The 22,329-nt window shown below is 48.1% G+C and overlaps 1 protein-coding gene across 3 annotated transcripts; it reads right to left on the bottom strand.

The window, feature by feature from the left end:
- Positions 1 to 606: 606 nt before the first annotated feature.
- On the bottom strand, positions 607 to 20,313 carry ALLC (allantoicase). 3 transcript variants are annotated; one of them, XM_036103416.2, is made up of 13 exons: positions 19,913 to 20,313; positions 18,462 to 18,556; positions 16,184 to 16,234; positions 13,021 to 13,108; positions 11,547 to 11,672; positions 10,269 to 10,348; positions 9,231 to 9,363; positions 8,177 to 8,245; positions 6,494 to 6,649; positions 6,042 to 6,115; positions 4,539 to 4,647; positions 1,653 to 1,777; positions 607 to 944 (listed from the first exon to the last, which is right to left on the bottom strand). In XM_036103416.2, the coding sequence occupies exons 2-13, from the start codon at positions 18,549 to 18,551 to the stop codon at positions 738 to 740; spliced, it is 1,308 nt and encodes a 435-aa protein (XP_035959309.1). In that variant the 5' UTR covers positions 18,552 to 18,556; positions 19,913 to 20,313; the 3' UTR covers positions 607 to 737. The 3 variants fall into 3 exon arrangements, with proteins under 3 accessions (XP_035959309.1, XP_077912043.1, XP_077912044.1); XM_078055917.1 differs by lacking the exon at positions 8,177 to 8,245; XM_078055918.1 differs by lacking the exons at positions 8,177 to 8,245; positions 9,231 to 9,363; positions 10,269 to 10,348.
- Between the last annotated feature and the right edge of the window lie 2,016 nt (positions 20,314 to 22,329).

Below are 22,329 nucleotides of genomic sequence, written 5' to 3'. Positions count from 1 at the left end.
GAGGTGGTAGGAATGGGAGGGTGCTGAGGATCCACCCCACACTCACCACAACCTTCCCACTACACCAGCCTCCTATGCCGGAGAGGTTGGGGGCTTGGGGGGGGCGGTCATCAGGACTGTCTGGATAATCAAAATTGTGTCAAGGAAGAATTGTATGGAACCATTGAGAGCCTGTGAGAAACTGGATCACTCATCAAGCTAGCACACGGTTTCTCAAAGGTTTAACATTCAGAATGCACTTTCATTTGGGGAAGAACAATTCAAGGTCGCGGGTGCCCTTGTAGAAGTTATTCCTTTTCTGGGTAGGGATGGGCCCAGAAAGAAGATGGGTCCTCTTGAGCTGAGACAATCAATGATTCCAGAAATAGATTTTTCCAATGGTTTTGATGGGCTTAAACTTTTAAAGGCAATAGGCTATGAATACATGGCCTGCCAAATCTGCAGACAGCAGGTACAGAATATGCTATAAATAGCAAGATCTTGTAGTGGTTTTTAAAAGTAATCTTTATGAGACCACTGCTTTTCAAAGCCACAGCCAATTTTTAACCTACCACACGCTTCATAGCGACAGTGAGTACACATGTCAACGTGTGAGAGTGACCACTTTACTAAATCGCCAGGAATTATGTTGATCTTAGATTCATTGCTAGAAACCTCTTAAGTTTTAGGTGTTAAAGACACTTCAGGAGAAGTGTAGGACTGTGTCATCCCGTAGCCCGCGCCGGCCGCACGTGGAGTCAGAGGTTGGCTCGGAAGCCCGCTTTCACAGAGAACCTCATCATGGGCTTCTCGCCGGGCCGCAGCAAGCAGATGGAGCTGGGGAAGCCCTTGAGTCGCAGACGGCTCACGCCGCCGTCGGGGGAGATGGTGAGCCTCACGTGCGTGATGACATCCTGGAGCTCCAGGGTCAGGCTGTCGAACAAGTGACTTTCGTTGGCGGAGAGCTGAAAGAGAGGCAGGGAAGAGGCCCTTGTGGTAACGCAGTGTGGGGCCCAAACGGGCTGGCCTGCCGAGCCATCTGTCCGTGTGGACTCAGGGCCCATGAACCGTGACAGTTACTCACTGATAGTAAGTTGGCTTACCACAGAGAAAAGCTAGTCGGGATCACAAGCCCGGGGATTACTGACATGAACACTCGGGTCCATGATGTTTGTGGTTCTTAATAGTTAATGAAGAGGACACACTGATAAGGAAAAGAAAGTAAGTGACCTCCCAGAAGTCATCACCCATCCCTCCGTGGGAGCAACCCTCGTGCCCCACTCTGACCTGCAAATGACTGTCCTCCCACTGGATGGGAGAGGACACTTCTGGAACATCTCAGCATCCATCCCACAAGAGGACATGCTGTTATAGCTTTAAATATGCTACTCATCCCTTCTAAAAAGTTAATATACTGCAGAAACATCTTTCATATACATACATATGGAAGTATGTATACATTCTTTGCACATGATGATTTAAAACAAAACTTGGTTGTTAGAAATGCAAAGGTATGAACTAGAGCCTGTGTTTTCATGACATAAATGCACAGATAACAGTTTTTAGAAGCTTGTCCGTGTTACTGTGAAGCCGATCAGAAGGTTTGGAAGGCAAATCTGAGGAATGCGGCTAGGCTGGCGGCCACCCTGCACAGCTCCCCGTGGGTGCCACACCTTGGTGACTGGCAGCAGCGGTTTCCACTTATGGCCCGGAAGCTCCCACTTCTGCTTGATCATGTCTTCTTCCTCCTGAGTCGTCAGGATACAACCATCCAGCTTACAGCTGTCAGGAGAATTGCCTGTCAGAGCAAACGCAGGGTGACTCTCCATTCTGTTTATACTCAGCACTTTGGCTTATACAGTCTTGGACTTTTTAATCGAATCAAAGACCCAGCAAAGAACAGATTGTTCTCTCCGAACAGAAACAAAGGTGTGACATATGTGAGAGAAGGAAAGCACCCAGCAGTGATGGGGTTGGATCGCCTGATGAAATGCAGGTGTGTGTTTCAGAGGAATCAGAATCGACCTGACATCATTAGCCAGCTGGCATGTTGGAGTTTGGATGTGCAGCATTTTACTTTGAAAGTTGAAGGCAATAAGCACCCTAGATTGCAGTTAAGTACTTGCATGGGGCTGTGTGGTTCATCTGAAACTATTTTGAAGCTGGAAGATACTTTCTTATGGTATCATACATCGTCACGTGAAGTAAAGAGACCGAGCTAAGTCAACCAGTCAGTGAGCAGCACCAACCCAAGTGGTGTATTCCAGGTGTGCTCCCTGTTCCCCAGGTGAGACACAGGGTCCTGAGTCTCTCTTCTCTCTGGAATTCATCAGGGTTGTGTCCAGTGGGGTTGGAGGGCCACACTCTTTGTGGGGAGAACCACTTTAGGCATCCCCTAAGACTTTAAGATCAGCAGAGGAGGGGTTGCTGATAAAGAACCTGACAGAAGGGGCACCTGGGTGGCTCAGGCATTAAGTGTCTGCCTTCGGCTCAGGTCATGATCCCAGGGTCCTGGGATCGAGGCCCACATTGGGCTCCCTGCTCAGCGGGGAGTCTGCTTCTCCCTTTCCCTCTGCCTGTCACTCCCCCTGTTTGTGTTCTCTCTCTCTCTCAAATAAATAAAATCTTAAAAAAAAAAAAGAACCTGACAGAAAAAAAAAAAATGCATTGTTCTCATGCCCCTATAGCTCATCTCTTAAAACAGTGACCTCCAAGGTGGGTGAGCACGCTCCCGGGTGCACACGGAAACCCAAAAGATGCAGGAGGAGAACATGAAAGCCACTATTTCTGTTTCTATTTCTCTAATATCTGTGCACATACATGCGTATCTATTAGGCCTTGCGTATTTGAGAGGACAGCTAGATCCTGGCACGCCCCCCACTCCACGACTGTCCTCATGTGACACACGGAAGCTGGAGAGCAGACAGCAGCAAGCCCCTGACAGTGCAGCAGGCACCCCGTTTACACGGACTTACTGATTGTTACCTGGTTTTAAATAAACTATCACTCACAAAATTAACAAGTGATTTTAAACTATCCATGCAGACACCCATGGATTAAAGATACCACCAGAAATGCAAGCGTCCACAAACCACGAGAAAAAAGCAGAGCTGACATCACCGCTGATCCAGAATGAGCTCTTCATCAGCTGTGTTATTTACCCCAAATATACAGACGTAGTGAAAAGAAGGGCCACATGCACCCCAATGTTCATAGCAGCAATGTCCGCAATAGCCAAATTGTGGAAAGAGCTGAGATGCCCTTCAACAGATGAATGGATACAGAAGATGTGGTCCATATATACAATGGGATATTATCCAGCCATCAGAAAGGATGAACACCCACCATTTGCATCGGCATGGATGGAACTGGAGGGGATTATGCTAAGCGAAGTAAGTCAAGCAGAGAAGTCAATTATCATACGGTTTCAGTCATATGTGGAACATAAGGAATAGCATGGAGGACCATAGGGGCAGGGAGGGAAAACTGAATGGGAAGCAATCAGAGAGGTAGACAAACCATGAGAGACTCTGGACTCCAGAAACAAAATGAGGGCTACAGAAGGGAGAGGGGTAGGAGGATGGGGTAACTGGGTGATGGTATTAAGGAGGGCACGTATGGTGATGAGCACTGGGTGTTATAGGCAACTAGTGAATCGTTGAACACTACATCAAAAACTAATGATGTACTACACGCTGGCTAACTGAACATAATAAAAAAATAAAAAAGAAAGAAAAGTGAAAACAGTGACCTGACAATCAGATCTAAAGTAGTCTTCCAAAAATAGGTCACAATGATCAATACTTGAAATAATTCACTTAAATCCACTACCACTGAAGAAGAGCTTCACTTTAAATATATATTGTGTCTTGGTGTGCTGAGTGAAGTCACAATGATTCACAAGACATTTAAACCTCAAGGCATCCAAAATAGGAGTATAAACTGCCACCGTCTACTGACAACTAAACAATCACAAGACAGCCAATCCAGTACGTATGAAGATCTCACCCGGCAGTATAAAGGTTTAATACCCGCTCTTGACTTTGTCAATATAATGACACATGTATACATTTCATAGGAAAGTAGGTTTCGAATATCAGGGGCGCTTCTGCAAATGTTTTTTTTTTTTTTAACAGAAGGGCATGGTTTTGAAAATGTGTAGCTCCCTGCCTTAAAAGTCCAGTCTGGAGTGGAAATGGTCATCCCCAGCCAATCTGCTTCGTCCCCCTCCCCCCAGTAAGAAGACGCCATCCAGTTCTTCTCATGTCCTAACCAGAGGCTATTTCACACTCATTCCAAGTGAGATCGAGGGCCCCTATATTAAAGAGTCTTCACAGAATCTCATCTGACTCTGGGGGGTCATCCAGTTGAACTCTGACATTTTATAAAGACGAAAAGTAGGGCACCAAGAGTTAGAGGAAGTTGCTCAAAACCTCACATCTGCTGAGGGTAAAAGCTGAGTCCCCAGCCCACCATCCTGAGCTCCACGCCCACAGGACCACATTATCTCTATAACCAGCACATTGGTTATATGCACTTCCTGACAGCCTTACACTTACCTTTAAAATGTGTTGTATCAATTTCTATTTGAGTTATTACTCCAGGATGTGCCAATCGGAAAACTGCCCATTCACAACCCGGAACAAGGAGAATGCCGTTCTCGTCATTCTGGAATGATGAGAAGAATGATGAGGAAGAAAAAGAAGATAAGCCAGCTTAGTGCCGTTTGAGAAACTAATTCTGGAAACCAGCAAGTGAAAAATGTTGACATGTATTTATGATATTTCTTTTATTTCTTACTATAAAAGTGTGTTTCCTAGGCCCTGATATGTAAATTACATTTTGTGTTAATTGTCTCTTTGGCTATTATTCCTTAAATGCCTCATCTGGACTCATGAGCTTATTGGATAATTGGTAAGTTTTTATAAATTTTTGATAGGATTTTCTATGTCGATGTAAACTCATGTAGAAGGGTCTGTGTCTGAGCCCCTGGTCCTCTGATCAGTTTGTTTTGATCTTTCAAAGTAGTTATGTTCTTGGTCAAATCCATACCAATAAATGATCTGCACCCAAACCTTAGTTTCTGGCAATGGGATTATGTTCATTTTCTTTGGAAGTATTGGTTGACATGAACACTGACCCAAGAAAGGGGGTTTACCAGTAAGTTTTCAGTGGGATTAACACACAGAAAGGTGTTTTGTTTTGCTTTTGTTTTGACTTTTGCATCTCACATTAGTCACTGGCCAAAATGAACAGCTGAGCCATCTCGAGAGACCCCGATCTGTCACACATCCACAGTGGTCTCATCCAAGGGCACATAGATACCAAAATGACTCAACTGGTGTTTTCTTCTCCAGGTCGACCAACAAATTTATCCATGGGTTTTCTATCATTAAATTGTAGATCTGCATTTCTTTATTAAAGAAACGGGGTTGGGGGGTGCCTGGGTGGCTCAGTCTGTTAAGCATCCAACTCTTGATTTTGGCTTAGGTCGTGATCCCAGGGTCAGGAGATTGAGTCCCAAGTCAGGCTCCATGCTGAGTGGGGAGTCTGCTTGGGGATTCTCTCTCTCCCTCTCCCTCTGCCCCTCCCCACCCCCTTGTGTGCTCTCTTTCTGTCTCTCACTCTAAAATAAATAAATAGGGGCACCTGGGTGGCTCAGTCGGGTAAATGTCTGCCTTTGGCTCAGGTCATGATCTCAGGGTCCTGGGATCAAGCTCCATTGTTGGTGGAGGGAGTCTGCCTCTCCCTCTCCCTCAGCCCCTGCTCATGCTCACTCTCTCTCTCTCTCAAATAAATAAATAAAATATTTTTTAAATGTTAAAAATAAAAAAAATATAGAAACAAGGACAGAGCAGTGATGCCTTAGAGTGGCTGGTGTGGCCAGCACTGGGGCCTTCCAGGTTCTGCCCTGACGGTACACTGAGGCAACAGGGGATCCAGAAAACACGGAGAACTACTTCTGGAACATTGCCTGAGAGCTTTCTGAAATAAGCATTTCCTTGATGTAAATTTAAAACAAGATCTAGAAAACTTTTCTGTGGCTGTTTTGGACTCCTTACCTCTAATACTGGCGGCCTGTCCAGCCTTCTCGCGGTCTCCCAGCCATCTGCCACAGACCTGGCCTTTCCAACTCCTGCCGAGAATGACATGGTTTAAGGGGAATATCACAGGATTTTATCTTAAATGTGAGAATGAATGCACTGGCGTCATTATATCACAGATCCCATGCACCTGAGCATTGCTACACAAATCATTTTCATTCAACTTAATGTTTTGGTAAATTCACATACAGCCAGAGGGTTAGTAAGTTTTACTTTTCCCTTTAGGCCAAAATTAGGAAGGAAAATTTCTATTGATTTACTTCACATCATAAAGGCATCAAATCCTGTGTGTCGATGGTTAATCCCATCCACTCCTGTGCTTCCTCTTAAATCATTCATACCATACGGGGTGCTTAATGTTGATGCCCAGACATCCCAAATAAAGGCCAGCTCCCAGAGCATCATCTTACCTATCATATTGTTTGGATGCCCAAAGTGTGCATTGCTGAATCCTACACAGGCACCCCCGTGAGCGATGGCCACTAGGTCAAAAGGTTCTTTGGGGTCAGTTGCAGTCCAGTCTTTCTGTCCAGTACCATATACTCTAAGACGTGCAATTCCACCGTCTAAGAAGGAAGGAGGACACAGTTATTTCTTACTTGGAAAGGTGGCTGTTTGTGGGTCATAAACGACAAAGCCCTCCACATCCTGCCTGCTCTATTTCTCAAATACACCAACTCTACTGCCCCAGGGCCTTTGCACCTACCATTCCTTTGTACTGGAACAACTTTCCCAGCTCTCCAAAAGACCACTTGTTGTTTTTAGGTCTCACCTTTAGTGTCATGGTCTCAGAGAGGTTTTTTCTCTCACTCTCTAGCTACCTCCTTCCAGCTCTGCCTGGCCCTGCCTGATTCCCCAGGTTGGGTGTACCATCCCTTCCCATATTTATTTCAGAGTTCAATTCACAGTCTGAAATTATCTTGTCACTTTATTTGTTTAAGCCCCTGCTGATATCAGTCTCCCAGAACCAGAGTATAAAATCTTTGAAAGCCAGAATAATGATCTATCTCTATCATCTCTATCTAGAACTGGTCCTGGCACATAGTAGGTTCTCACATTTTTTATTGGATTAATAACTCCAAGAAGGTCAAGAGGAAATTGGGAAATTCACCATAGATATAATGTTTGATGCCACAAATTAGCATTGCTAAATCCTACACAGACTCATACATGAGCATTATGTTTTATTTTTATAACAACATACTGCTTAGCAATGTGATTGAGAATAGAAAAGATAATATTCACAAAACCAGATCGTTTCTGAGAACCACAGCAGCCAAGATTAGGTCTGTAGAGCAGAGAGCACCTGCCAACATCAACTCACATTATCTGATTCTAATAAAGTGAATATTTTTATTTGTTTGGCCAGTACTTCCTAGAATGTGGGAGCAAGCTTTGTATATATAGAATTTTTCATTAATCAGAGTATTCTACTGAAACCAAACCCTATATATTTTTACATGAAAAATTTGATGAAACTGAGTGATCTGAAAAAATTTCAGTAGAACAGTCTTGACATTTACAATAAATAAAACCAGACTATGTTAGCATAATACCCTAAAAAATATACTAGAGGGAGTAATTTAGCAGAAGCTAACCTATGAGCACCACTGCTCTGGTTCACTGGACACGGTGATCCTCTTTGATGGTATAGAAGATACTTGTTTGTTGAGTGTAAAGCTGACTTGATATTTTAAAAAATAAGATTCTTCTTTACAGAGTTAATATCCAGCCTCACTTTTAATGAAAACTATCAAGGATATTAGACATGCCCCTCCATGCTCTGAGGGTGACTCATTTAAAGCAACCTGTTGCCATCCTATATGCCCCATCAGGTTGTCCTACTGCTTCCTTCCCCTTTATACTTGGACCCCAGGAGAAAATATTTGCAAATCATATATCCAGTAAAGGATATGTATCTAGGATAATATAAAGAACTCTTACATACTCTTACATAAAAAACAAAAACCCAACTTAAGAATGGGCAAAAGATACTTTTCAAAAAAAAATGTTTATAAATACATGTGTACATATACACATGTATATATAAACATACTCAAATGGCCAAAGTAAGGAACTGAAAATATGCTCACCATCATTAGTCATTAGAGAAATGCAAATTAAAACCACAGTGAGATACCACTTCACATCCTCTAGGATGGCTACAATAAAAAAGCCAGATAATAGTAAGTGTTAGGAAGGATATGGAGAAATTGGAACCCTTCACACTGCTGGTGAGAATATAATATAATGCAGTCATTTTAGAAAATAATCTGATAGTTCCTCCCAACAATTAAAAACATAGTTATCATATGACCCAACAATTCCAATCCTACATATATACCCAAATGAAAAATTTGTACAGGAATATTTATAGCAACATTACCCCTAGGTAGCCAACAGGTGGAAACAACCCAAATGTCCATCAACTGATGACCTGGATAAACAACGTGGTTTATCTGTACAGTGGAATATTATTCTGCCATGAAAAGGAACGAAGTACTCCTAATAATGCTACAACATGGATGAGCCTTGAAAACACGCTAAGTGAAAGAAGCGAGTCACAAAAGACCACTTATATGAAATGTCCAGAATGGTCAACTCTGTCAAGGCAGAAAGTAGATTAATGGTTGCTTAGGGCTGAGGGAGATGAGGGTTGATAGTAAGGGTATAGGATTTCTTTCTGAGGTGAGAAATCCTTCTAAAATCGACTGTGGTGATGGTTGCACATTGCTGTGTATTTCTGTAGACTTTAAACCATATACTGACGTATACTATAACCCACTGAACTGTGCACTTCAAGTAGGTGAATTGCATGGTATGTGAATTACATTACAATAAAACTGTTAAATAAAAGAAAATGAGGGTCATTTGTACACACTACTTGATCTGCTAATGTGCCCAGTGAAATAGAAATCATTAGAAGCTATTTAACCTAATACAGCTCAGTTCCATCATATCCTAATTGACCTAATGCTTTTTCAATAACTACCAACGGATGGTTGGGTTGGAACAAGAATTTCCTAGAGCACAAAAAGGGCAAATTATAACCCTAAAATGTTAGAGCGATGAGTGACTTCACTCTGAAATATGCCCACATTAAGTAAAGAAGCCACAGAACGGCAGATGGGTCCACATCATATTTACCCGGGAAAATGTTGAGTCTCACGTGACTCCATCTCTGCTGGGAATTGACAGGAAAATAATTGTGGCTGGAAGCAGGCTTTCCTGGTTTAAGCTCTGTCATAGGGACCAGGTAGTTCCAGTCATTGGACTTCAGCTAGCAATAAATATAAAAATGTCAGCAGCGGCTCCAGGGAACAGTAAATTTTCTCATCCTAGTGCTCACGTGGGGCCTACAGGATAGAAATACTTTGGAATAAAAATTGATGATGGATGTCTAGTAAAATACTTTAATAAAAATACTAATAAAGATTAAATCTCAGGGTTACTAAACAGAAAAAAGGCCTGAGGGTTTTTTCATCCTGATCAGAATAGCCACTGGGTTATGGTGGCAGGAGAAAAGGCAGGGGGGTTTGGGAATGAAGGACAAGATCTGAGATTCCCTCTGGGGATTCTTAGAAGAAACCAGAATGGTTATGTGAACATTCAGTAAAAACTGGGCTGTCCTCAGGGACCCTGAGACCTGGGGTTGACCAGTGACCTGAATGTTGTGACCATTTCCTTTAGATTCTTGTTCTTTAAACTGTTGTTGTTACTTATTTTCCAGTCTGTTATGATCAACACTTTTGTAAATGAGAGTATAAATTAATTACTAGACAAACTTTAAAAAACAAGAATGTACCAAAACACAAGCCCAAGTTGTTTATCAAACTCATCAGGCATAAAGTTTGCTTTGTCAAACTGCTATAAAGAAGTATGTAAGCTATTATGGTGGATTTCTGTATTTATCTCATCAGGGCAGCATCCGGTGGATGAGCACGGGTAAGCAGAGCGCCCTGAGACACACTACTCTAGACCTCACACGGGCCATGGCATTCCCTCGTACAGGGGTTGCATGAAGCATTCGAGAAGCATCTGCAAAGTCACGCCGGGCCAGTAAATGAGGGGAGGTGTACCTGGGTTGAATGTCCCAAAGAAGCACCCTCGTGGCCAGCCATACAGAGCAGTTCCCTTGCCGCCCCAACCACCATGACAGGTCCCCGATCCTGTTTGCAGGCTCACCTCAGCAACAGCCTCAAACTCCTCCGGCGTGGCTGCCACTCCTGTCCTGACTCCTCGCTGTGGGATTTCTGGTTGTTTATCTGAAGGTAGATTGACCAATAGGGTTATGGTTCATGTTCAAAATCAAAAAGAATATAGTCTCATAGTGGGCTGTATGTTCATTTTCATTTTGCCAAATAAGCCCAAAGATGACATTTCCTAAGTCAGAGTGTCAGATGACCAAAGTAATAGACACACTTGAAGTTCCTCAGTATTTAAAACACTAAGTAATTCCAAAAAGTCCTGCAAAACATATGGTAGGACATTTGCTTGTCAAAATAATACATACCATTTCCAGGTTAAGTCCAACTGCAACAAATGTATCATGACTAGAGTTTTTAGAAGTTGGATCAATGGAAATTCTGGAACATTGCCAGGTCAGTTCCAGAAACAGGACCCCCCCCCGCCCCGCCACCCCTGGCATCCTTGGAATTGATATTTGGGCAATATCTGGGACAATTGCTGGACTTGCAGAAGGAATCTTACTGTTTGTCCTTAGTCATTTCCTGCCTCCAGAGTAGCATCTCTCCATCATCCCCTAACTTTTCAGGTTCCCCCACTGTCATCAGGAGCAGGGCCCATCCTTCCACAGAGCCTCGTACAGAGCTATTGCTGCAGTGCTCTCAGCGTAAATTTGCCAACTGTCATGATTTATCTTCCCTAAGTACATGCATACGCACACACATAATGGTACCTGTTTCTAAAAAAAAAAAAAAATAATGCTGGGACCAACTTCAGATTATGCCAATTGAAGGAATAAAAACCCAGGTCTAACTTTAGAGCCTGTATGATTCCTGTGGTCCAGCATCCCACAAAGCAGCAAGGAACCCTTTCTGAAAACCCTGTGGCTACTGCATCATTATGCACACTGGGAGAACCAAAAAGAAGCTGATGCCACACGTCCAGAGGGGGCCCAGACCTGGCTCCACACTGTCCAGGTAGCCCACTCCCTGCCACCCTCCCCGGCAACCTCTCCCCAAACCTCACGGTGCCAGGAGTGGCACCTCTGGGTGAGGCCTCAAGAGTGTGGGAATAATGAACTCTACATTTGGTCAAGCTAAAAATCAAAAATCACAGAACACTCTCTTGGGAATCCAAGTTCTACAGCTCCGTGGCAGTAAAGTGGCCTTAGACAAGTCGCTGAACCTGTCTGGATGGAAAGTACACATCAGGGCGCTGGGCCAGATGACCCCACAACCCCACAGTGCTCATTCTGGGGGCTGGTGGTTTCCAGGGTACCTTCTTCCAAGTTTGCTGCTTGAATTGACATTCGAGGAGCATAATCCCCCATGAAGTAAGAAATGTCCACGTCGAAGCCTCGGATAATCCCTTGTATCCCCAGCTTGATGATGCACCAGTCATGACCTACGAGACGTGAACAAGGACATCCCGTCAGGTTTAACTCGTTAGATGAAGCGTGGGGTTGAACAGAACTGAAATGAAAACAAGCAGCACCCTCCTCCTGCCACAGAAAACTGCACACAGGTTAACTCTCAGCTGTGACTTAAAGATCTCCTATAACGTGGCCATATGTGGCCATCATGCCCCACGAGAACCCGTGTTCCAATCACAGCAGGACATGCATATAGGCCTTGGATCCAGGGAGACCGGATTCTGGTTCCAAAGTGAAAACTGGCCTCTCTGAGCCTTGTTTCTACAACTGCGAGATCAGATTCCAAAAAGGTCAACTGTGACTGTGCACAGTGTAGACAAGACCCCACCCAGCTCACCAGGTGCTCATTGTGGAGCTGGGCCTCCAGAAGCGGCCTGCTCACCATCACCTCAGGCTCTGGGGACTTCCTGTGGGGCCCCACCCAACTCGGCCCCCTGCATCTGCTAAAATCTAAGAAGTTTCCAAGTTGTACATCACCAAGTAGTTCTTGGTTACTTGCAGTCCGATGCAGACCCACCTTTAAATGCCCAGATTCATTGGAATCTGATCATGTCTGGAGTACCTTAGAAATACCCAGTATCTGGGCACCTGGGTGGCTCAGTCGTTAGGCGTCTGCCTTCGGCTCAGGTCATGATCCCAGGGTCCTGGGATCGAGCCCCGCATCGGGCTCCCTGCTCAGCGGGAAGCCTGCTTCTCCCTCTCCCGCTCCCCCTGCTTGTGTTCCCCCTCTCGCTGTGTCTCTCTCTATCAAATAAATAAAATCTTAAAAAAAAAAAAAAAATACCCAGTATCTCTGTAATACTTGAGACAGACCCAAAAAAAAAAAAAAAAAACCAGTTATTAGCCTAATGCTGGATTAGTTTGCTTTTACGGACATTCCTTCAACTTCAAAAGGAGTATTTTGATTGAGCCTGATGAGTAGCAATGAAGAAAAGTAGATCCTCAGGTGACAGGAAGTGTGTGCAGTGATGGGACCGGGGCTGAGTGAGTGAGGCTGCTTCCACAGCAGCTACGTAGGGATAAGAGCACCTGCCCCAGGGAACGAGGGTGAAGGCCCACCGCAAATGCGCCACACCACTCGGGGAGGTCCTCGCCGCCCCCCACAGCCTCACCGACACGTCCCAGCAGTGTGCACGCCCTCCTTCCCGCCTGCTGGTGCACACGTGACCCCTTCCTACATCCTCAGAGCCTGATGTTCAGAAGGGTCATCTGAGATACGGAGCATTCCAAGGGCCCGTGACCAACTGACCGGAAATGCACACAGGCTTTCCAACACGTGTTTAAGCTTCACCGCAGCGAGAGAAAGAGAGATCTCGTTACCTGGAATCCTTTTCCTTCTGGTCTCCCATCCATCCATCCACTTCCCAAATTCAGTGTATTCGTGTACTTTGAAGCTTGGGCTGTCACTCTAAAGCAAAGATGCACAACAAGTCCGTCATTAACACCCATGCGAGGGCCTGGGCTTCCGGCATATCCACTCCCACCCCAAAGGGACAGGTGGGCCATGCCCGCAGGGACTCTGTGGGAATCCTAGGTAGGTACAGGGGAGTCTGCTACGACCTTCACACACAGGGACCCCATTCCAGATCGGGGGTGCCTCCTTATCTTTGTACCACCTCCAGAGAAAGAAATTCTGCTTCTCTGTGGGCGGGCCTCAATACACAGAATAAACTGCTGATAGCAATAGGTAAAGCCCCATCACAGTTCATTCTGCGGCCCCGCAAACCACGCAGCTCCCTGTTGCAGCCTATGTGCATCCCGAAAGGAGCAAAGCCAGAGAGGACAGAGTTCCCAAGCAACCTAGAAAAGACTGCTTAACAAGGAATCTGGCCAAAGAGTATAAGTGGCAGGCTGAATGCTCGGGCCCAGCTGAACACTTAAACCCCAGCCCTCAGAGCTGCTCTGTGCCCACAGGGGGAAAAACAGGATGGTGTGAGGCTCAGCTCAGCCCCTTGTTGCCCCCTAGACAAATAGGTGAGCCCCCACTGCTTCATCCTGAAGAACGGGGATGGTGAACACATCCCTTGCAGGGCTGTTATGAGGTTGAAATAATACGTGTGAAAGCCCCCATCAATAGCGTAGACTCAGAAATTGTTCTGTGCTTGGTGGGTGGCCAAGCTGGGGGACATTTTCACTTTTTACATCAACTCAAGTACAAGGAGAGTCTTATGTTTCTGCTTAGGAAAACCTCCCCAGCAGGTGCAGAGGAAAAGAACAAAGTCACAGACACGCGGTATTGGGGCCAGGCTGGGCCCCAGTGGAGATGCTAGGGGGGCAAAACCGAAGGTCCACATGTGCTCAGACGCAATGCCCGACCTCCTGTGCCTCAGTTTGTGTGTTAAAGGCAGAGATGCAGTGCCGTGTTCCTTCTGAGGTCATGGCAAGCATTAGAATTTTTGGAGCAGTGCCTGGCACATGGTAAGGGCCCAATATTTGTTTAGCATTATTATGTCCAAGTTGGTGGCATTTGAATTGTGTTACAATCCGAACACATCTAAAGACAATCTGAACTCCAGTCTTTCCTGTGTCCGTAGAGGATTCAGAAGCTTTGTTGCGAACCCAGCAGGAGAAAAGGGGGTGCACCACCCACGGGAAGCCCAGCGCTCGCTCAGCCCCAAGCTTCCTGGTACTCGGTGTAGCTTTGGTGCCAGGGGTCCTCGCCGGCGCACTGTTGCCCTGCTGCCGTGGCAACCGGATCGACATGGAAGGAAACTCGCGACTCAACTGGAAACAGTGCTTTCACAAAAATGGTACTCACCAAATGAGGACAAATCAGCTCGTAAAAAAGGAACACCAAAGCCCCATCCCAGGGGTAAACCCGCACGTGTGCCAATCCCTGCACACGGATGTTCATCGTAGGTAAAATTTAACCAACCTAAATGTGTGTCAGCACAGGAAAGGGTCCCAGTGGGGTGAGGGACCTGGTGGTGGGCAGTTCGGGGGCCACCAGACCGCACCCCTCCGCATGGGCAGAACACGTGCACATCCCATGCAACATGTCACGGAACGTTAAGTACTTTATAAGTACATGTATACAAATTTAAAAACAGACAGCAGGACTACTTTCTATATACAGATATATTTACTTAAAAGTATGAAATATATTAGAAGAATGTGCCAATCTTGCAGTAGTGTTAATTCTATAAAGGGAAGGAGTGGATGGGCATTAAAGTGGGTGGTGAGAGGGACCTTAGCTTTATCTGTGGTTTGTTTTCAGAAAGGAAATGTACCTATGTACACACACATGCATATTATATGGATATATGTACACGTGTGTGTGCAGATATGTATGTGTATATAGAATATATACTTGAATGTAATATAAGAAAAAGACCCCATTCTTTGTCCCATCCCCCTCCCAAGCCCAGCACCTCACAGACAACCACACTTCACCATTCAGTGTGTATCTTTTTAAACACTGTTTTATGCACGTACAACACGCATGAACCTTCCGTTGCCGGCATGCGTGGAGAGCGCTAGCTCATTCTTTTTAGTGGCCACGTAGTATTCCACATCTGGAAGCTCATATCATGGGCTCTTTAACCAGTTCCCCATCAATGGACATTTAGTTGGTTTTCTCCCATCCGGACAACACCGGAATGACTATTTTCTACATATCTTTGCCTATTTATGCAAGTAATATCAATCTGTGGAACAGCTAGGCCAAGGCGTGTATGCATTTAAATTTCCTATAGAAAGACATATGGTAAAATGATCAGAGCTTTGACCTCTATTAGCTGTGTGACCTAGAACAAGTAAATCAACATCTCTGTTCCTCATTTTATTATCATTTTCTCTGAGGAGTAAGTTAATATAATTGACGAGATGCCCTTAACATGCTCTAGACCTGGCTAGCTCCTGCCCAGGAAGACTGACCGGAGGGCCAGTGAGCACGGCGGAGGCTCACAGCGGAGGACAGCATGCGGGCCAGCGGGCAGACGCTCTGGCTGCAGTCACACTTGGTGCGCGTGGGCGTGGACGCTGTGTGCACCTGTGCTTGTCCGCCCACTCGCAAGAATTCACACCCCACAGCTGGTGTGACAAGGTGGCAGGATTCTAGCTGAGGCTCCCTTCTTCCCTCTATTTGTCAGTATTTTCTGGGCTTTTTGTTCAGTTTTTAGTAAGCATGTCCTACACTTTTATAATTATGATAACATTTTCCAGACTTTCGAGATGTGTGCCAGTTTTCTTCCCAGCACAGTTTACAGATCACGAACTCCACGTTAGACAGAGGACAAAATACGAGGATCTCAGTAATCTCCCCATAAAGCAGTGCGGTCCCGAATCCCTGTGTCGGGTGCCCGTCTGTCTCCAGTGTGTCTTAGCATGAGCTGGAGCTGGTTTCTACATGTTTCTACTGTTCTAACATGCTAATTCACTGGCACACGTTCCAGGACTCCCATCCCCAGCACCCCGGTGGATTTTAACTGCACAGATGGTTCTGCCTCAGCACTCCACGTTGCAGAATGCTGATGTACGATACCTTTATAAGGTTTTCCGCCGGAGCAAAAAAGTCATCCGTTGCAAATAAAATCTAGACAAATAAAGAAGTCAAGATGAAATAACCATAAATTAAAAACCATTTTATTTCATTCCCTTAGTGAAACATTACAAGATGCAGTAAAAAGGAACATGGAATTGCCAGGGGGAGAGGGACGATCGGAATTAACCCACAATGTGTGCTTTTTAAATGTCTAGACTTCACCACCTGCCTCCTCCATCCTTCCTTCCAGCCTGTTTTTCACCCGCTTCACCATCTGGATGCGGAGGTGCTAACTTCTTACACTTCGCAAGAAAATACAGCAGCTCTCCTTTCCAAGAATGGAGGACACGGGGCTTTGTGATTGTCTCACAAGCAGAGCGATGGCCACCCGTGGTTTGGCCGGCTCACCGAAGGATGCGCTGCTGGAAGGTTGGCCTGGTCACTTACCAGCCAAAAGCTGGACACTTTTGAGAGTGAGGGGGTTGCTGCTAATCACACCAGGAAGACAGGTGTAAAATGGATTTTCTGAGCAAAACAGGCTGCAGTCACCCCTACCTCTCCCAGGACCCAGGGACAGCTGCAGTCGGGAGGGGACACCATGCCCGGATGGTGGCGGCTGGCTGCTCTGTGACCATTTCAAGCCCACGTGTTTACGACATGAGCGAGGTGTTCATCTCGGGGTGAATGTGTGTGCGTTCAGGAAGCTGTGTCAGGGTCTCGTCGCCGACACCTGGCGTCAGTAAGCACTCAGCGGCCCGACAGCTGACAGGCTCAGTGGCGTCACGGAGCCGACGCTTAGACCTCAAACGTCAAGAATCCGAGGAGGACTTACCCGAGCGTTGGCCGATCTCAGGAGCGCTCCGGAGAACTAGACACCTGCTCCCGCGGTGGCCCTCCGGCTCCTCCCGGTCGGCGGTCTCCGGGGAAAAGGGACCTCTGCCCCTGCGTTGGCGAGGCTCCTCCTCGTGGGCGGGGTGCGAGCCCCACAACGGCCCCGGGGTACTAACCCCGCCGTTGCCCACCAGCTACAGGGACCCACGCTGGTAGGGGCCCCTAGCTTTTGGTTGGAAGGACTGACTCTACAAAGAACAGCCTCATAGAAAAGGACGCCTCACCTAAACCTGGACTTACTCTCATCTGCCCCTTGCCCGGAACAATAGTGTAATTAACCTATCATTGGTTTAGGATGTGTTATTTAGGAGACATTATCCCGCATGCTCTTGGCTTATGAAATATTATTATCAGAAATTACAATTTCCACAGTGAACCTGTGTTAAATAAATTATTGGTGAGGACAATCTCAGTCTCTGAGTATAATTTGCCTCCAGTGAAACACCTGGTCTCCGACCCCAGCCCTGGACCTAAAAGGTCCGGGGAAGACCTGCTGCTTTGCAGCCGCAGGCTGTTTGGAAGGCAGAGTGTAGGGGAGTCCCTGCTGTGCGGGGGTTGACCTGCCCCCCACAAATGTGTCAGGTCAAAGCTCAGGCGAGCGGACGCATAGGAGTCCCTCACCTGTCCCGACCCTTCACCGGCTCCTTGGAAGAAGCCCTCAAAGGGCACACGGGGCCTTTCCAACCTCCCGAGGCTCATGCTCCCCAAACCCCAGCTGATGACTTCCAGAAACACTAAACCGACAGAGCATGTGGTGCTCCCCCCGCCCGGCAAGCCCTCCGCCCAGCATCCCGACTGAAACGGCCCCTCACCCCTTCGCCCAGCTGGCTCCCTCTCCCCCTGGAAGATTCCTTTGAGCAAACTCACCTGGACGGCCTTCCCCAGCACCCCCCCCACTCGGCTGCCCCGGCCGGAGGAGATGCGCCCCCCAGCACCTGTCCTTGCCTTGACTTCCACGTCTGTCTCCCTGGTGGAGCACTAGTGTCTTGAGGGCAGGCCCAGGCCCCTCCCGTCTGCACCGTACACAGCACTGTGCCTTGCTGGTACTCGGCACCCAGCACTGGGCTGCGGCCCCAGCCCTCGTGCACTGTTAACAAGGGCTCCAGGTTCCGCCCGTGTTACCGTGTGAGGACCACTGATCTGCACTGTGAGAAAACACGCGGGGTAGAGAATCCTTCACACAGGCGCAAAATGTCTTCTTGTCCTAAGCTTAAGGCAATGCTGCCTTTGCTAGAATTGTCACCAGGTTTTAGAAAATTCTTTGGAAGCCTTTTGCAATAATGGGCTTCCTCGAGAAGACTGAACCTTGAGCCTGATTCTTGCTATTCTAACCAGGTTCACATTAACTACTCGTTCTTCCATGAGACACATCCCCCCCCCCACTTACCTTTCCTCCTACAGCGTCAGACGCCATGTCAGCCAGCTGGGTGAAGTCCGGACACCTGGCCAGCTCTCCCTCCCTGGGAGAGTCGGCCATGCTTCCTAGCAACGAGAAAGGAGGCCCGGTCAGCCTCGGGTGTAGAGGGCGGCAGAACCTGTGCGAGCGAGCGAGGCCCTCAACCCGGGTTCCAGGCCCAACACCCAGATTGTCATCCGGATGTGACAGGCGTCCACCCGCCACCGGTCCCTTCAGGTGACTGTGCAAACAGTGAACCAGGAGGGAATTAGAGCATGGTTTCCCTCTGAAGTAAGTAAGAACAAAATACCACTAAATACACAAATCCTACTGCCTCAAATTGCAATTTTATTTTATTTTTTAAAGGGGAAAAACACTTTAACTTAGGAATAATTTGCTTTTAATAGGGTTTGGATCCATTCAAAAAAAAACATTTACTTGAGCAACTAGGAGGCAGGCCCTGGCTAGAAATGGGGTACGGAGGAGAATGCATGCCCCTGCCTACAGGGGCTCCCGCATGGGGTAAACAGACACCCCCAGACGCCCATGCAGAGCAATGTTCTGGAACCATCTGAGGCTGAGGCACAGAGGTCGCTCCATCCAAGAGGATGCAGGACCACTTGTCCTATCACAAGTGGGGCTAACGTAACTTAATCCAACCCCCACCCCACACCCTTATTTTGAAGTTGAGAAAGCAGAGGTTTGGAGAAGTGCAGAGGTGTGGACAGGGGAGTCAGGGCTGGCCTGGAGGTCGCCCCACTCCTAAGCCAGTGGATGTCCCCTTGTTCCTACCGTTTCTCCTACCCCTCATGGTGAAAAGAGAAAAACTTTTTTTCTGTAGAGTCAGTCCTTCCAACCAAAAGCTAGGGGCCCCTACCAGCGTGGGTCCCTGTAGCTGGTGGGCAACGGTGGGGTTAGTACCCCGGGGCCGTTGTGGGGCTCACACCCCGCCCACGAAACTAATCTCACTAAGAATTATTCACGATAGAAGAAACACAGTCAATGGACATGAGAAGTCAACTGTCCCTTGAAATTACAGGCGTATAATGAATCATAAAATGACATTTTTCTTATGTCACTTGTGGATGCTTTCTGTAACAAATATACCCCATCACCTGCTCTCGGGAATATGAACTTGAACAACTTCTGCAGTGACTAGTTATTATACCTTTGAAAGAGCAGGCAGCTCCTTGCCATTGTCCTGTGGGCGGTGCTCCCTGAGGTCTTCACGCCGGGGACCCGGGCTCTGCCGAGTCTCCCCCTCCTCCACACTCACCCCGGTGGCCTCACACCGTCTCCTGGCTCCAACGCCACCCACACGCTGCTTGTCCCCAGATACAGATCGCCTTCCTAGGTTTCCTGCTGCCGACTCAAACGGTCTCGCCGGGATGTGTGACCGAGTGCCCCCCACGCGACTGCCGCCCCATCCTCGGTCTCCCCACCTCCCCTGGAGGCACCTCGTCCTCCAGCTGCTCAAGCAATCCGGGGGTCACCTCTCCTGTGTCTCCTCTTCCCCTTCGACCGCAGACCCTACCTATCAGAACATTACATCTACCCTGAAGTTGGAGCCTGAAACGGTTCACATACGGCATTACCCGAGGCGGAGGGAAAGTGCGTAAGGGCGTGGAGGACACAAGGCTGGCGTGGCTTCCTGGCTGTCATCACTGGCGACAGCACATACACCAAGGGCCCAGATACCGTCATCTACACATGGAAATCCTCCACAGCACAATTATACATATTACGGGCATTATGCCTACACAGGAAGAGAGAGATAAGGGGGCACGGGGAGAGGGGAGGACATCCTCAATCCCTGCTGGATCGTTAACACACCCCCAGCTGGGCCGCGTGTCCACCCCTCCCTCACTGCAGCCGTCTGCCCCCAGCAACACGCCAGAGCAACCTTCTGCCGAACCCCCGGTGTGTACGGCTCCCTTCCACTCAGATTAAGAGCTGGGGCCTCAAGGTCCACAGGGCGCCCCTGACTGGCCCAGCCCCGGCCCCCGTGTCCGTCCTGCCCCCATCGCTGGGCAGCGGCCGCTCCCCTGCTGAGAGGTCTCCCCTGGGTTTCTGCGCAGTGCACCCTCACCTCCCTCCAAGCCTGTGTCCCACGATCACCTTCTCAGTGCGGCCGGCCCTGACCCCCACTCACAGCCACATTTCCGCTCCCCCGGCATCTCCCACACCCCAAACCCATCTACCTTTGTTTCCATAGCAGACAGACGTACTGTGTCATTTGATTGTCATTTTGTCGTCTGTTTCTCCCAGTTAGATGTGTGCTCCATCAGGACAGTAATCTTTGCTGGGTCCACTGCTGTTGCCCTAGGGCTTGGAACCGGCCTGGCCCGGCACGGACGAGATGCTTCATAAATATTTGTTACGTACATGAGTGAACGAAGAATGTTTTCTAACTCATTTTGTGTTTTAAAATCCTGGTTCCCTAACTGGACTAAGATCTTCCTGAGGATGAAAAGGTGCAGAAGAAATCTGCTAACATTTACCATGAGTTTGCAATAATGCCGTGCGCAGCTCACATATCTCATCTCTTCTAATCCTCAGAACAACGCTGAGATGTTGGTATTATTGGCATCTTACAAACGAGAAATGCAGCTTTGAGAGGTCACGTAAACTATAAGACCACACAGCTGGAAAGGGAGCCAGGTTTCCAACCCAGGTATGCCTAACTGTGGTGGCTATCTGAAAGCCCGTAGCACAGCGCTTGCTCGTGGGGGGGTGACAGACGGGTGGGTGAGCTCGTTCTGTAACCGCGTGTGCGGTCCTGTGACCTGCAGGCCCTGAGCCAAGCGCTGGGGTTCCACCTGCTCCCGGGGCTGACGGCGAGGGCAGGACGCGGACACAGCAGCAGGCGGTGCTGGTGATCAGGACAGCAGCGATGTCCTCGGCGCTCCAGGACCCTCGGGGGCCCAGGGGTTCCCTGCGGGGGCGGACTCCTGAGCCGGGGCTTGAGGAGAGGGAGGGGCAGGGGAGACACGCAGGCAGATGGGGCTGCAGGACCCACGGAGCTGGAGGACGACGTCCGTCTGCACCTGCGCCGTCCGACCTAGAAGCCACTGGCCTTGCGTGGCCACTTAATACACCTAATAATTTAATTATATAATGTAATTATAATGAAATACATGTAATAAAATCAACAGGGCAGTTTTTCCTTGGACTAGCCACCCTTCGAGGGCTCCGTGGCCATGTGTGGCTTCCATGTAGGACAGCGCACGCACAGAACCGTCCGTCACAGAGAGCTTTCCTCGACTGTGCAGGGAGCGCAGAGCTCACCTCTCCACCGCCACGCGATTCCCCACTACTGACACTGAGCCAGGAGGCAGACGCACACCGTACGCCAGCCTGGCACCACAGGGCTTCTGCGTGGAGCGCGCTCTGCAAGTTTGCCGGGTCCCGGCTCAGGCTCGGCCAGCCTCTCCAGCGGCCAGCACCCAGGCTCAGAACCGCGGAGCTCGGGGCCAGCCCGCCAGGTGCGGGCCCGACACGGATGGCCGCCTGGCCACGCCTGTGGGTCTCTCCGGGCTTTCCCCCGACAACAACAGGCTAGGAACTGTCCTGCGTCCCAGACAAAACCACACGGTGCCCGGCCAGCCATGGGTGCTCAACAAAGCCTTGTCGCATATTTAATTTTCTTAAATAATCACAAAACATTTTATTTACCTGGTCATTCTTTTGAAAAGGCTCCATATTTTTTCCTGGCAGTTGCAGCAAGCTCGATATGCACCAGGACAGAGCATGCTAACATTTTGCCAAAGTCAACAACTTAACGCCCCTCTCCCAGCTACCCAGTTTGACAGAAAAAGCAAGGTGTCATGGCAACGCGGGGCAGGGGCCTTTGGGGGTC

The sequence above is a fragment of the Halichoerus grypus genome, chromosome 10 (genome assembly GCF_964656455.1).
Source record: "Halichoerus grypus chromosome 10, mHalGry1.hap1.1, whole genome shotgun sequence".
Classification (NCBI taxonomy): Eukaryota; Metazoa; Chordata; class Mammalia; order Carnivora; family Phocidae; genus Halichoerus; species Halichoerus grypus.
The sequence above is the reverse complement of the archived record's forward strand: the minus strand, read 5'-3'. Positions and strand labels throughout refer to the sequence as shown.

Bases quoted from the DNA above. Each gene is read 5' to 3' on its own strand.
- ALLC (XM_036103416.2), bottom strand. From the start codon at position 18,551: ATGGCCGACTCTCCCAGGGAGGGAGAGCTGGCCAGGTGTCCGGACTTC. The intron at 13,109-16,183 runs GTATCGTACATC...TCTTTGCTTTAG, and splicing joins CGGCGGAAAACCTTATAAAG to AGTGACAGCCCAAGCTTCAA. The intron at 11,673-13,020 runs GTAACGAGATCT...CACGTCTCGTAG, and splicing joins CAGAAGGAAAAGGATTCCAG to GTCATGACTGGTGCATCATC.